The sequence below is a fragment of the Coniophora puteana genome, assembly GCF_000271625.1.
Source record: "Coniophora puteana RWD-64-598 SS2 unplaced genomic scaffold CONPUscaffold_5, whole genome shotgun sequence".
Taxonomy (NCBI): domain Eukaryota; kingdom Fungi; phylum Basidiomycota; class Agaricomycetes; order Boletales; family Coniophoraceae; genus Coniophora; species Coniophora puteana.
The window spans coordinates 1,969,252-1,981,312 of NW_006913057.1; the positions used below are offsets into that span (position 1 = coordinate 1,969,252).

The 12,061-nt window shown below is 53.7% G+C and overlaps 6 protein-coding genes across 6 annotated transcripts; 4 read left to right on the forward strand and 2 right to left on the reverse strand.

The window, feature by feature from the left end:
• Nucleotides 1–628: 628 nt before the first annotated feature.
• On the forward strand, nt 629–2,020 carry CONPUDRAFT_30497 (GTP cyclohydrolase II; the record flags this gene model as incomplete). Its single annotated transcript, XM_007769102.1, has 1 exon — nt 629–2,020. A coding segment is annotated over one exon (1,392 nt), but the record flags the coding sequence as incomplete, so codon positions are not given.
• A 510-nt stretch (nt 2,021–2,530) lies between these two features.
• Nucleotides 2,531–3,699, forward strand: CONPUDRAFT_54163 (Phox-like protein; the record flags this gene model as incomplete). Its single annotated transcript, XM_007769178.1, has 4 exons — nt 2,531–2,641; nt 2,707–3,148; nt 3,199–3,554; nt 3,616–3,699. Coding segments are annotated over 4 exons (993 nt in total), but the record flags the coding sequence as incomplete, so codon positions are not given.
• A 1,044-nt stretch (nt 3,700–4,743) lies between these two features.
• On the reverse strand, nt 4,744–6,295 carry CONPUDRAFT_136823 (3-isopropylmalate dehydrogenase). Its single transcript, XM_007769829.1, has 5 exons — nt 6,196–6,295; nt 6,107–6,141; nt 5,873–6,049; nt 5,285–5,816; nt 4,744–5,226 (listed from the first exon to the last, which is right to left on the reverse strand). The coding sequence occupies exons 1-5, from the start codon at nt 6,207–6,209 to the stop codon at nt 4,848–4,850; spliced, it is 1,137 nt and encodes a 378-aa protein (XP_007768019.1). The 5' UTR covers nt 6,210–6,295; the 3' UTR covers nt 4,744–4,847.
• Nucleotides 6,296–6,454: 159 nt separating this feature from the next.
• Nucleotides 6,455–6,908, forward strand: CONPUDRAFT_153190 (uncharacterized protein; the record flags this gene model as incomplete). Its single annotated transcript, XM_007769830.1, has 2 exons — nt 6,455–6,674; nt 6,745–6,908. The coding sequence occupies 2 exons, from the start codon at nt 6,455–6,457 to the stop codon at nt 6,906–6,908; spliced, it is 384 nt and encodes a 127-aa protein (XP_007768020.1).
• A 581-nt stretch (nt 6,909–7,489) lies between these two features.
• Nucleotides 7,490–8,918, reverse strand: CONPUDRAFT_123086 (ARP2 3 complex 21 kDa subunit). The gene is made up of 4 exons (XM_007769831.1): nt 8,861–8,918; nt 8,693–8,801; nt 8,343–8,624; nt 7,490–8,289 (listed from the first exon to the last, which is right to left on the reverse strand). The coding sequence occupies exons 1-4, from the start codon at nt 8,864–8,866 to the stop codon at nt 8,141–8,143; spliced, it is 546 nt and encodes a 181-aa protein (XP_007768021.1). The 5' UTR covers nt 8,867–8,918; the 3' UTR covers nt 7,490–8,140.
• A 58-nt stretch (nt 8,919–8,976) lies between these two features.
• CONPUDRAFT_81817 (uncharacterized protein) lies at nt 8,977–12,061 on the forward strand. Its single transcript, XM_007769503.1, has 21 exons — nt 8,977–9,134; nt 9,186–9,331; nt 9,386–9,473; nt 9,528–9,681; nt 9,738–9,772; nt 9,822–9,884; nt 9,934–10,006; nt 10,059–10,120; nt 10,170–10,294; nt 10,385–10,579; nt 10,684–10,709; nt 10,761–10,824; nt 10,886–10,969; nt 11,019–11,050; nt 11,098–11,127; nt 11,175–11,201; nt 11,255–11,324; nt 11,377–11,510; nt 11,564–11,597; nt 11,650–11,886; nt 11,940–12,061. The coding sequence occupies exons 1-21, from the start codon at nt 9,047–9,049 to the stop codon at nt 12,030–12,032; spliced, it is 1,860 nt and encodes a 619-aa protein (XP_007767693.1). The 5' UTR covers nt 8,977–9,046; the 3' UTR covers nt 12,033–12,061.

Consider the following 12,061-nt stretch of genomic DNA (forward strand, 5'->3'; position numbering starts at 1 on the left):
CATCGGAGACGTTGCGATCTAACCGAAAATGCGGGGGCCGTGTCGTACGCTTGAGGGAAACCCAGAGCTGCTTGTAGTTGTCGAGGAGGGTTGAGCGAGTCACGAGGGTAACTAAGTTTGTAGTATGAGAACCGGCGCCAATGCTTTTGGTCATAAATGCGTGTTGTGAGAAGCAACTAGTAGAGCCTGTTGATTGCTGAGCGTCATAGTCTTCGGACAATTCGGAGGGCGGACAAAGATGCGGATGTCCGAGTGAAGCACATAAGGAGTAAGTAGAGCGGAAAACCGCAAGTCAATCCGGTGGCAATGGGCCTGAGCTGACTGTCGGCCGCAACGAGCGGCGATGTGTGACAAAGCGTCTTCGTAAGAGTAACGGCGGACGACGCGTCGGAAAGGCAACACGGATCGTAACGTCACGCAATTTTTCCTTCTCCCCCGGGATGCTTTTTCCGGCCGCAAGGAAATATAAGCAGAGGCCATTAGATCAGATGCACCCACCGCAGTCTGCACTAGTGTTCCCCTCGCCCTCGATTCCACCGCCAACCACGTTCACCTCTATCAACACTTCAGGTCGTCCATAATGTCAGTCGCAGAACCGTCAGACTTTGCTTCTGTCATTGCGAGCGCGTCCTCCGATGCCGCCGTCCTTGACCTGCTAACAGGTCCACCTCCTTCCTCTCCGAAGCCACTGCCAAGGCGGGATTCTTTCATGGATCCGCTGCTTCTCGCTGCTACTGCCGCTTCGGGTCCAAACGTTACCCGCAACCACTATACTCATGATTTCTTCCCGGGCGTCATGATGCCACAATCACAAGGCTCTTACGACTGGACGAAGTGGTCAGGCGAAGATGCAGCCGCCCGAGGTGAACGCAGACGTTTGACCTATGTCAGCCGACAAGGCCCTCGCAAAGCACGTCTCCAGGCCGAGGGCAAGCTCGAGAAGGAGAACGACTCACCACAGTCCCCCGAGCCCCTGAGACCTGCTGACAATATTCCCCATCCACATCTCTCACGAAAGCCTCCAACGCATTTGGCCGTTCCCGATCACACTCGCGCAATTATACCAAAACCTGCAGCAGATAAACTCCCACCTCAGCCAGTCGAGGTCAAGTGCATGGCGCGCACTCGCATACCAACTCCTCATGGTCCCGTTTTCCTCCACCTCTACCATAATAACCGAGACAGCAAGGAGCACCTTGCTATTGTTGTTGACCCATCACAGTATGATGACGCCCTCCAGCAGCATGTTCCCCCGATCCGTAGCCGCACGCTAGACGCCACATGGGGCGAGAACGAAACTGAAATGGACCGTTTAGTACGGGGCGCCTACGTTGGCAAGCTGTCATCCACATTGAAAAATCCTTCGTTGCCATCCTCCCAGCCTGTCATCAGCGGCGACGCCATCCCACCACCACTCGTCCGGATTCACTCGGAGTGCTTTACTGGGGAGACAGTGGGAAGCATGCGCTGCGATTGTGGGGAACAGCTAGATGAGGCCATCCGCCTCATATCGCAGCCGACCCGTCTCCCACGGGACTCTCCACTTGGTCTGCCTGACCTGCCGGGGCGTGGGGTCGTAGTCTATCTTCGCCAAGAAGGGCGTGGCATCGGTCTCCTGTCGAAAATCCGGGCGTACAACCTCCAGGACATGGGCCACGACACGGTCGCGGCTAACCTGATGCTCGGGTACGGCGCTGACGAGCGCAACTACGAGATTGCTGGTGCTATCCTACGCGACCTCAGGGTCGGCTCGGAGCAGGATCGGGGGCTCCGTTTGTTGACCAACAACCCAGACAAGGTGGCGGCATTGGAGAAGGAAGGAGTCAAGGTGGTGGAACGCGTTCCGATGGTTCCGCGCAGCTGGAAGTGTCGGACCGGTCACTCGAAACCGAACGAAGCGGGGAAGGAGAAGGCGGCGGGACTGACTATGATTGGAGGAGAGGCGGTGAGAGGAGACGATCTAGACAAATACCTTCGCACCAAAGTCGAACGCATGGGCCACATGCTCCCTCTTTACCTGGCGGATGTAGAAGACGGACTTGTATAGATTTCGTTTATTTGACGGATTCCTAGTGGGATTTCTTTAGACGATTCATGGGCCTGTATTATTATACGATATTTAATGTGATATCAACGAGCTTGATACAATCAAGACAAGCAGAGATTTAAGTAAAGCTGAACATGAAACGCGGGGAGTGTGCTGCGCTTATGTAACTGGAGGGGTGTCAGAAGTTGGTCTGGCCCCAGCTTGTTGCCGGCCTACGACTCGGAGTGGAACGCCATGGAAGACCCGCTCAGCACATCCGCCTGGGGCGACGACCCCCAGCCATGGGCCGCAGACACCCCCAGTGCTCCTGCCGCAGAGTCCACCCCTTCTGTGTCGGACATCGACTCCGCTCCATCTGCGACTTCGTCCATCCCTTCTTCCCCCGCTCCCCACGACCTCCAGAGAACAGACAGCGGCAGCATCTATGGCAGGGAGCCTAGGATATATGGCCAGCCTGACCCTGGCCTTGTCTCTCCCCAGACAATGGTAGGCGTTAATGGTACCAAGTTCGAGAAGCGTGAGCCCTATCTCCGTGTACGCATCACCGGCTTGGACAGGAACAGAAGAGACATTCTCTTCAAATTTGATGCTCAGGTAACGACGCCTCCGAAATCAGTTCCATTGTGTCTTCTGATACCACCGTCCTTTCTTTTCCTTAGACGAACTTGTCCAACTTCACTGGAACGACGTATCGGAACGTATCACGCACATACTTAGAGTTCCAGCAGTTCTATGAGGCGCTCATCAACAATTGCCCTCATACTATCATACCCGCTCTCCCTCTCGCCCAGACTTCTGCTCCCACAGATGAGGAGGATGATCGCCTTGTGAAGATCATGCTTCAGCGCTGGCTGACCCGGATTTGCGAAGACCCAATCATCATTCATGACGAGGATCTTCGCTCGTTTGTCGAAAGTGACTTTGGCTATCAACCTACTCCACGTCCCAGGCGCAAGGGTGGCTCAGGCTTCACGCTTATCCGCCGCGGCGTGGCGGATGAGGATGAAGCACTGCAGCGAGCTCGCTTTGAGCTCACCAAGCTGGAGGGCCAGTTTTTTGACGCGGCCAAGGCCATCGATAAGCTTGCAAATGCACGCAAAGGTAAGTGCGCATCCAAGCTTCTATGCCTTCTCCTCTGAAATGATTCGCAGCCCTCGCCTTGGCCCACGCAGAGATGGGGAACAAACTGGTCGGTGTCGCCACCACAGAGTCGCACCCACCATTGGCCAATGCGATCCGCAAGTTGGGTCGGACATGGCATAGTTTGGCGGATCTCGACCAAGCCCAAGCTATTAGCGAATGCGTGGTTATCGGCGACACCTTAGGTTATCAAGGCATGAACGCCCGCTCGGCGAAGGACACTCTGCAACAACGGAATGGTGTTTTGGAAGAATATCAAGCAGCTGCAAAATCTGCAATATCCAAGCGGAAGAACATTGAACGTCTGAAAGCCAGCTCGACAATACGTCCCGAAAGAGTTGACGAGGCGTTGGAAGATCTTGAAGAGGTGCGTTTGCTCAGCGATGCCTTTTGCGTGTGAGATTTACCAAACGCAATATGCAATATAGGCTAACAGGTATGAGCGAACGCTTGCGAGGCGCGCAGATGGCATGTCGCAGAACTTGCATAGCGCCTTAGAACGGCACGAGAAGACTGTCACGGACGATGTTACGGCTGCGTTGGTTGAGCACGCGCGTTCTTCCATCATGTACGAGAGGCAGCTTCTCCGTGAGCTTGAAGCATTACGGACAGACGTGAACAACGCCAATAAGAAGGTCGAACCTCCGAAAATCGATGGAGCGCCAAAGCCATTGTATATTCCTCCGCTCGAAGACGACTTCAAGCCCCATCCCGCGCCTCCGCCGACGAAGCAGCCGCCCTCCTTCCATCAGAATCAAACGTACATTCGCCCGAACGGCACACTTCCACCTCAGTCACCCGGTGCGGGTCCATCGGCCCCATCGTTCTCGCCTCGTCCCTTTGCTCCCCAGGGTGCAGCCTCTATCATGTCGGGCACGTCAAGAACGTTTTCGCCTCAAATTGCTACTATCCCTTCTGCTGCCCCTTCTCGGACGTTCTTGCCTCAGACGTCTACTGTTTCCACTCCCACAGCGCCAGCCCATGCTCCTGCAGCTCTTTCAAACAACGGGCTACCAGCTCCCAATGCTGCCCTTGCTTCCAGTGGTCCTCCACTAGGCGGAAGGTTTGTGAACGGAACGCAGTCAATGTTTGTCCAGCCTTCACACCCTGCGGCTGCAACGTCAGCAGCCTCATCTTCAACCTCCTCTTTGCCACCCCATCAACCCGCTGTCGGGCCCTTGGGTGGAGTTGTGCAGTCATCTTCATCTTCAAACGTTTTTAGTCCTCTTACCTCGCCTGGCCCTTCTGCCGGTCCACACCCTCTGACTGGAGGTGGTCCTTTGTCCCACTCTGTATCCGGTCTGTCCTCAAGCGACCAACAGCCTGCACTCGACCCCCTTGGTGGATTATCACCTGCCAACATGACACAGTCAATGCGCGTAACGCCTTCGCGTCCCCGGCTTGATGCCCGGCTTGCTGCGAGGCAACTGGGAAATATGTTCTGATCGAAGCCTGGGACTCTGTCACTGTGTCAAGTGTAAGATATCACCTACCACGATATACTTGATTGTTGTTCGTTTTGCGCAAGCAATCGCATGCTGGAATTTTACTCTGGACGTTTCTCTGTTCCGGATAATATGGGAATGGCTCTTGCAAACATGTAGTCCAACAGCAAAGCTCGTATAAAATACAGTGCGTTTCTTCTCTCTTGTGTGATAACTTAGAGGCTCGCCTTCAACAGCTCCACGACCTTGTCGCCGAGCTCCACGGTTGTTGCCTTGCCACGGAGATCGGCGGTGCGGAGACCGAGCCCTCCGGCACTTGGGTCGTCCAGAACCTTCCGTACGGCGGTCTCGACGGCCTGCGCCTCCTTCTCGAGACCGAGGGAGTATCGCAGTAGCATCGCAGCGCTAAGGATCGTGCCAATGGGGTTGGCGATACCCAGGCCTGCGATATCCGGTGCCGAGCCGTGAATCGGTTCGTAAATGCCCGAAGTTGGCTTAAAGTTGGCGGCGGATGGCAGGGCGGGGGCACCAGCGAGCGAAGCTGAAGGCAGAAGACCCAACGACCCGGGAATGACACTGGTCTCGTCCGACAAGCTGACAAGGCAAGTATGTGTGAGAAGGTGGACTGAGTGCGAGATCGGGATCCGCCTACATGTCACCGAACAGGTTCTCCGTCAGAACGACGCCGTTCAGCTTCTTGGGATTCGAGACGAGCACCATAGCAGCCGAGTCGACGAGCATGTGGTCGAGGGTGAGCTGGGGGTACTCCTTTGCAAGGGTCTCGACGACGACCTTGCGCCAGAGGCGTGAGCTCGCGAGCACGTTGGCCTTGTCGATCGAGTGGATGGGCAAGGGTGGGTTTGCGGACAACGCGATCTGGGCGGCGACGCGGGTGATGCGCTGGACCTCGGGCACGGTGTACACCATCGTGTCGTACGCGCTGTCACCGTCGCCCTGCTCCTGGCGCGGACCGAAGTAGAGACCGCCGATGAGCTCGCGGATGACGATAATGTCGACGCCCTTGGCGATCTCGGGGCGGAGGGGGGTGTAGTTGAGGAGGGAGTCGGAGGCAAAGTTGGCGGGGCGGACGTTGGCGTACAGGCCGAGGGCCTTGCGTAGACCGAGCAGGCCCTGCTCGGGGCGCACCTTCAGCTCGGGACCCCATTTGGGTCCGCCGACAGAGCCTAGCAGAAGACATTGTTAGAGATGCGCTGGGATTGGTTGTAAGAGACCGGTGTACCCATCAAGATTGCATCAGCCTCCTGGCAAGCCTTGAGCGTCGAAGGCGGAAGAGGATCTCCGTGGTTATCAATAGCAATGCCACCGAAGTCATGGGCCTCGAGGTTGAGCTTGACCGTCGAAGAGGTGGACGATACGAGCTCCAGGACGCGAGTTGCCTGTGCAACGACGTCAGGCCCTGGTCAAAGCTTGCATTAGATTTGGTAGAGGATCTGCTGTAATGAAAGGAACTTACCGATACCATCACCGGGGAGGACGACGATGCGGTAACTGAATGACAGGGGTCATTTCACTCTCGGTCGGTGAGCCCACGAAAAAACTCACGATTTCGGGGCCATGTTTATGTAGAGAGGCAGGGAAAGAGAGTCAAACTGTATTTCTTGCTCCAGTGGTGCAGACCTTTAAAGCCCTGGAGGGCCCGGACATCGGCCGAGAGATTGTGGTAGGTTCGGACGGGGAGCAGATGGCTTCTAAAGGTAGATCGTTCCCACGGCTATGAAGATTATCGCGTTCAAGCTGTCACAAGCTCTGTAGCGCTTTCCATTCAGCCTTCATTCCCTCTTGTCCTCTTCGCTTTACACCAATGGCAGAGTCTTCGCATCGCTGCAAAAATCTCGTCCTCGACTCAGGGCCTCTGCTCTCGTTGTCGCCCCTGCGTGGTCTCGCCGAGGCTTATCTGACCGTCCCACAAGTTTTGGACGAACTCAAGGACAAACGGGCACGGGAACATTTTGAGCGACTGGGGCTCTCCGCCGGCGTCCGAGTGGAAGTGCGCAACCCCGATGCTGCCTCTTTGGCTCATGGTACGTACCCCCCCGTGATCACACCTCTTTCCTATCAGGACAAACATTGGGAACCCTCCCGGCCCGCCAGTGATCCAGTTTGCAAAGAAAACCGGAGACTACTCCGTCCTCTCACACGCAGACATATGCGTACTTGCGCTCACCCATTCGCTCCACGTCAGGGAGAAAGCGGCGTTAGAAGAGGCCAAGACCAAGGCAAGCTTGATTCATGGTGGTCATGAGCTGCTCGCTTAGACTTGAGTTAGTAGGTAGAACTGGCGGTCGATGCTTCTCAACCATCTTCCCATAATACTGCATCGGAGCCATCAACTTCACAAGGAGACGCGCCATCTGGTGCCATTATCCAGACAGATGGCCAATTAAATAGCGGAGCACCAGATTCCACAATGCCCTCATCATTCGAGGGCAGCACCGAGGTTGTCGAAGAGGAAATCGATGACGATGTGAACGGGGAAGAAGCTGAAGAAGACAACGTACCGAGAGAACCACTAGATGTGGAACTCACCCCCACCAGCGAAGGCACAGATCCTCAGCCTCAACCCTCACAGCTCCCAGACTCACGGAAAGGTGCAACTGGCCCTGTGTATGATGACCCTTCAGACGAGGATGACGGCGAAGGCGAGTGGATAACGCCAGGAAATGTTGCGTTGCACAAGTCGCAGGCGCTCTCCCTCTTGCCCACCGATGTAGACTCCAAGAAAAAGGGCAAAGCCGCGAAAGATGAAGTCGTACTGGCAGGATGTATGACGGCTGATTTCGCCATGCAAAATGTTCTCCTTCATATGGGTCTGAGTCTCGTCAACACCGACGGCAAACGCATACAAAAGCTCAAGAGCTGGGTTTTGCGCTGTCATGCTTGTTTCAAGTGAATCCATACCTTTATCGCGACATCCAGATGCTGACAGATCGCCGCCTAGGATTTGCAAAGACAACTCAAAGCAATTCTGCCCCTCATGTGGAAACCCTACGCTGATGCGAACATCTGTCACGGTGGCTTCTCCCGACGCATCTGGTGATGTGCCGATCATGGAAATTCATCTGAAACGGAATTTCCAGTACAAGATGCGAGGGACAAAGTACTCAATACCCGCACCAAAACCTGGGTCGGCGAAGACCGGCTCGGGAGAGGGCATAATCCTCCGTGAGGATCAAGTCGAGTATATGCGTGCCAAAAAGCGTACCGATGGCAAGCGCGAGCGTGACGAACATAAAATGCTGAAGGGCCTACTAAACAGCGGTGGAGAGGGTGGTGTCAATGTAGGTAGCTGGTCGGATCCGGACTGGCTTCCGGGTATTATGAGCGTCGGTACAGGAGGTAAGGGGCGGTCGATTAAACCGGACGGGGACATGCCAAAGATTGGCTTCGGGAGAAAGAATCCCAACGAACGCAGACGAAAGGTGTAGAGTTGTATGGTGATTGCATTGAAGGGAGTAGAGTATGTTACACTGCTGTCGGACTTAGCGATCTATGAGCCCAAGCTACGGTTCATGAAGCGTCTCTTCTGGAAGGACATCCACCACTTGCTGGGTTTTCCGGTCCCATCCGCGTAAAGCTTCTCGACGAGGCGCGCGGACAACTCCTGTCGCACCTGTGTAAGGTATTGCCGCAGGTAATCTGAACGATTATCATCAGCCGCCACACCTCGCATGTCATTGAAGGTAACCTACCTGCGTCCTGGCGACTCGTGGGTGGGGAGTAATGCGCATTCAGAGCAAAGTTGGCGTCGCCCGGAATGGGGAAGTTGTCGACGGAGAGCGTGTTTAGAGATTTGGATGCCTCGATCTGAGAAGGTACCGTGCGTGCAGCGCCGAGCTTGGCAAGGCAGTCAGATACGTAGAGGATGAGGACTATCAGGAGACGGTCGGCGGGGCCCTTGATCTCGAAGTTGCGGAAGAGCGAGTTGGCACGGAAGAGATCGAGGGTTTCGTCGATGATGTCCATCTCTTCTGCTGGAGCTGCATAGAGGACATGCATTCAGACGGTCTTCACGATTATCGCACGTAGGGGCTGGTAGAACGCGACTGACCAAGAGGTGCAGGGCCACGCACTTTGGTGCGGATCGGGAGTACGGCGACATTACCGACCTGCCTGAGGTCGGGGTAATCGTTCAGCGATGAATGATATGCCTGATAATAAACGCGTCAGCGAGTCATCAGTGAGTCGTGTATACTTGAGTAACACTGACGGGCATCGTCGCGGTTTGTGGATAAGATGACCGTGGCCACGCGAATCGCAGTCGAGCGCAAGGCACGCTGTGGGCGATGTCACCTTCCGCTTTGGGAGAACAACTACCCCTGCCGGTGCCGTCACCGAGAACCGCGACAGCTAGCTTGTTGGACACTTTCACCCCTCAGCCTCTCGAAACACGGCCATGGATGATGAGAACAGGAACGGAGACCAGGATACTGGACAACTTCTTTCCAACAGAGCGAAAAAGCCGTCTCCAGATACATTGACGAGTAAGTTTGCCTCGACATCCTAAAGATATGTTTCTAAGAACATATCGGTAGAACTCATTAAGCGTCTGAGGCTGCTCACGTTCACGCTTCTGCCTCATGAGGTTGATGTTGAAAGTATCAGCAACCCTGTCAGCAAAGTGATCACTCCAAATGTTGTCAACGCGTACTTGGACGCAGCTGGAGACTTCAAGGCAGCTGTGCGCGTCTTTGGACTCTCGAAATTCACGTTTGTTAACATTCTGAGTCGATAGCTCCCCTACTGCCTTTTGCAAGCGCGTGCTCGGTTTATGAGTGAAGCGAATAATAATCCTGCCGATTATGATGAAAACCTAGGCAGAGGTTCGTATGCGTTGTAAACGATTATGGCATGCCCTGACCTTCGCCATAAATCAGCTACTGCTTGTGAGGTTATTGCACGTCGCATCGTACACCAGAGCCCTACGGACCAGCTTGATGAACTCATGTCCGCTCGGTACAGCCACATACAAATGGACGGAGATGCCAGCGAGCTTTCAAGTGCGCTTGAGGTTGCCATCGACTCGCACAGGTGATCGTCGAAAGCGCCGCAACCTATGAACATGAATCTCACAGTATTTGCTTTAGCACTATCTTCATCTCCTCCAGCGAGGCACAGAGCGGTAAGCCATCTTGACTGTGTCAAAGCATTGCCTTCATCAACGCTTGCAGTTGTCAACTCTCTTTGGAATGGTGAAGTCGTCCAAAAGCATATCGGAAAATCTGACATTCAATGTATGCACCACGTATGAGCGAGTGGTCTCCTTCTCATGGTTTACCATAGATGTTCCTTACCATCGAACACATGGGGATGATATCTGGAGTCACTTTGACGCTACTAGAATTTCTGTCCCTCGGCAAGCACAGTTTGTCATGTATCTGATTGCACCCCACACTTATCGCCCACAGGTATCAGAACTTTTTCAGGATTATCGTCTGGCTAGCCTTCCTAGTCGTTTACTCTCAAGCCGGTACAGTGCATCTGATATAACAGCGACTCGTTTGTTGATTGACATCCAGTACGCGAGCCCATCGAACGACTTAACCCTGATCCCATGCCTGGAGACTTTTGGGAGTATATCTTGTACTTCCTGGCTCTGGCCTTTTGGTTCGAAGGTATGCTAGATGGTTATTCTTACGAGCCTGTTCGCTGAGTCAAGTAAGATATCTCCAGGGTAACATGACTCGCGCTCAAATTTCCACCTACCCGCTCACAGCTACTTGTCCTTGATTAGTGGTACAAACTCTTCCGATACGCAACGTGGAGGGCTTTCAGCTTTTGGAACGTCATTGCATTTATCACCGACTGCTTGCTTGCTGCTGCATTCATCCTCCGCGTGGTGGGGTTGAACCAGCAGGGGGAAGCGGCGAATTACTACCGCCTGCGGAGTTTCCAAGTGCTCAGTTTCGTTGCGCCATTTATTTGGTTAGTCTCTAAATCCTGCGCTCCTGGGTCCATCGTACTGACAGTCTAGCATAGGATGAGTGAGTGCACACTGGGCTTGTGTCGAACGCATCCTGACTAGTTTTAGAGCTACTCACTGTCTTTGACGGATACAAGTGTGTAGTCAACATTATATTGAAACAAACATTTAACTCATCACCCTCCAGATATGTTGGGACAATGCAAATATGCGTCGCCCGGATGCTGCAGGAATCGGGCATCTTCTTCGCGGTAAGCCATTTGACATATCTATTATCTTGCCTCATTTGTACTGATATGCATAACTTCGCAGCTACTATCTATCTTGGCCTTAGGATTCTTGCAAGGCTTGTATGCATTGGACGCCGCCGATGGACAAATTGAAGATGCATCTGTGGTCAGTCGATAAGCTAGGAAGAGTGTTTGCATGTTCATGGTGGATATAGGTCATCCATGTTCTGGTCCAAGCACTGCTCCAGTAAGCTTATTTCATCGCTGAGGTGCCTGCCTATGCTTATTTATTAGATCACCTAATTACGAGAAATTCGCACCAAGGTACTGCTTTTACTTTTGTCCGAGCGAGACCGCTAACCCTCCTGTAGCATCGCTGGCCTCATTTTGTACTACTTGTGAGTTGTTGACAACAAAGCAGCTTTGGGTGCCATCTCAGACATTCTTTCAGCTGGAACGTCGTGACGGCACTCATCCTCTTGAATGTGCTCATCTCGCTCTTTTCATCGGCGTACTCAGACGTGAGTCGTTTCACACTGCCGCTGATTTCCGGCCACTCATCATGCTTTGCAGGTTGTTGATCATGCTGAGGCGGAGTACCTGGCGTTCTTCGCCAGCAAGACAGTCGCCATGATCAGAGCACCAGACTCTTTTGTTTATCCCGCTCCGTTCAACCTTATTGAAATGTTCTTCATTGCACCACTGGAGTAAGCGTGCACAGTAGTGACTGTTTCAGCCAACTGGCTTACGACGACATTAGATGGCTACCTATATCATCGAAAACCTACGCCAAGGTACGTGAAGGCTGGCCAAACTCTGATGTTGAGTCTAGACGATTGCTTTCAGATCAACCGCCTCGTTATGACTATTCTCTTCTTCATCCCGTTGTCTGTGATCGCACTCTACGAGTGCCTGACGCAGCGCCGGTCCTGGATGGTAGACTGGTTGGAGGTTGCGGACGATGGGGATCAGCTCAGTGACGAAGCCAAGGACCCGCAGGTGGACGAGGTTCAGGAAGAAGGGCGGACCATCACCCAGGTACCGTTTGATGAGCTTGTGAAGAAGTTCCCCAATACGAAGGAGGTACGCCATCTCATCTGTTGCCAAGGCCGCCTTCTCAGATGAATTTTGTATAGTCCGGCGAGGACTCGATCAGGAGAGAGATAAGAGCGCTGAACGAGAGGATGACAGAGCTGTTGCAAAAGATTGATAGTATGCAAACTTCGTAGATGAGCACCCATTTCTGGTTGGATTTATC

Bases quoted from the DNA above. Each gene is read 5' to 3' on its own strand.
- CONPUDRAFT_136823 (XM_007769829.1), bottom strand. The intron at 6,050-6,106 runs GTAAGTTCCTTT...AGCTTTGACCAG, and splicing joins CCTCCCCGGTGATGGTATCG to GGCCTGACGTCGTTGCACAG. The intron at 5,227-5,284 runs GTAGGCGGATCC...TTGCCTTGTCAG, and splicing joins GAGAACCTGTTCGGTGACAT to CTTGTCGGACGAGACCAGTG.
- CONPUDRAFT_123086 (XM_007769831.1), bottom strand. The intron at 8,625-8,692 runs GTTCTACCAGCC...ATGCAGCTCCAG, and splicing joins TGCACCTCTTGGTCAGTCGC to CAGAAGAGATGGACATCATC. The intron at 8,290-8,342 runs GTAGGTTACCTT...ATAATCGTTCAG, and splicing joins CACGAGTCGCCAGGACGCAG to ATTACCTGCGGCAATACCTT.
- CONPUDRAFT_81817 (XM_007769503.1), top strand. From the start codon at position 9,047: ATGGATGATGAGAACAGGAACGGAGACCAGGATACTGGACAACTTCTT. The intron at 10,121-10,169 runs GTACAGTGCATC...ATTGACATCCAG, and splicing joins AGTCGTTTACTCTCAAGCCG to TACGCGAGCCCATCGAACGA. The intron at 10,710-10,760 runs GTGTGTAGTCAA...ATCACCCTCCAG, and splicing joins ACTGTCTTTGACGGATACAA to ATATGTTGGGACAATGCAAA.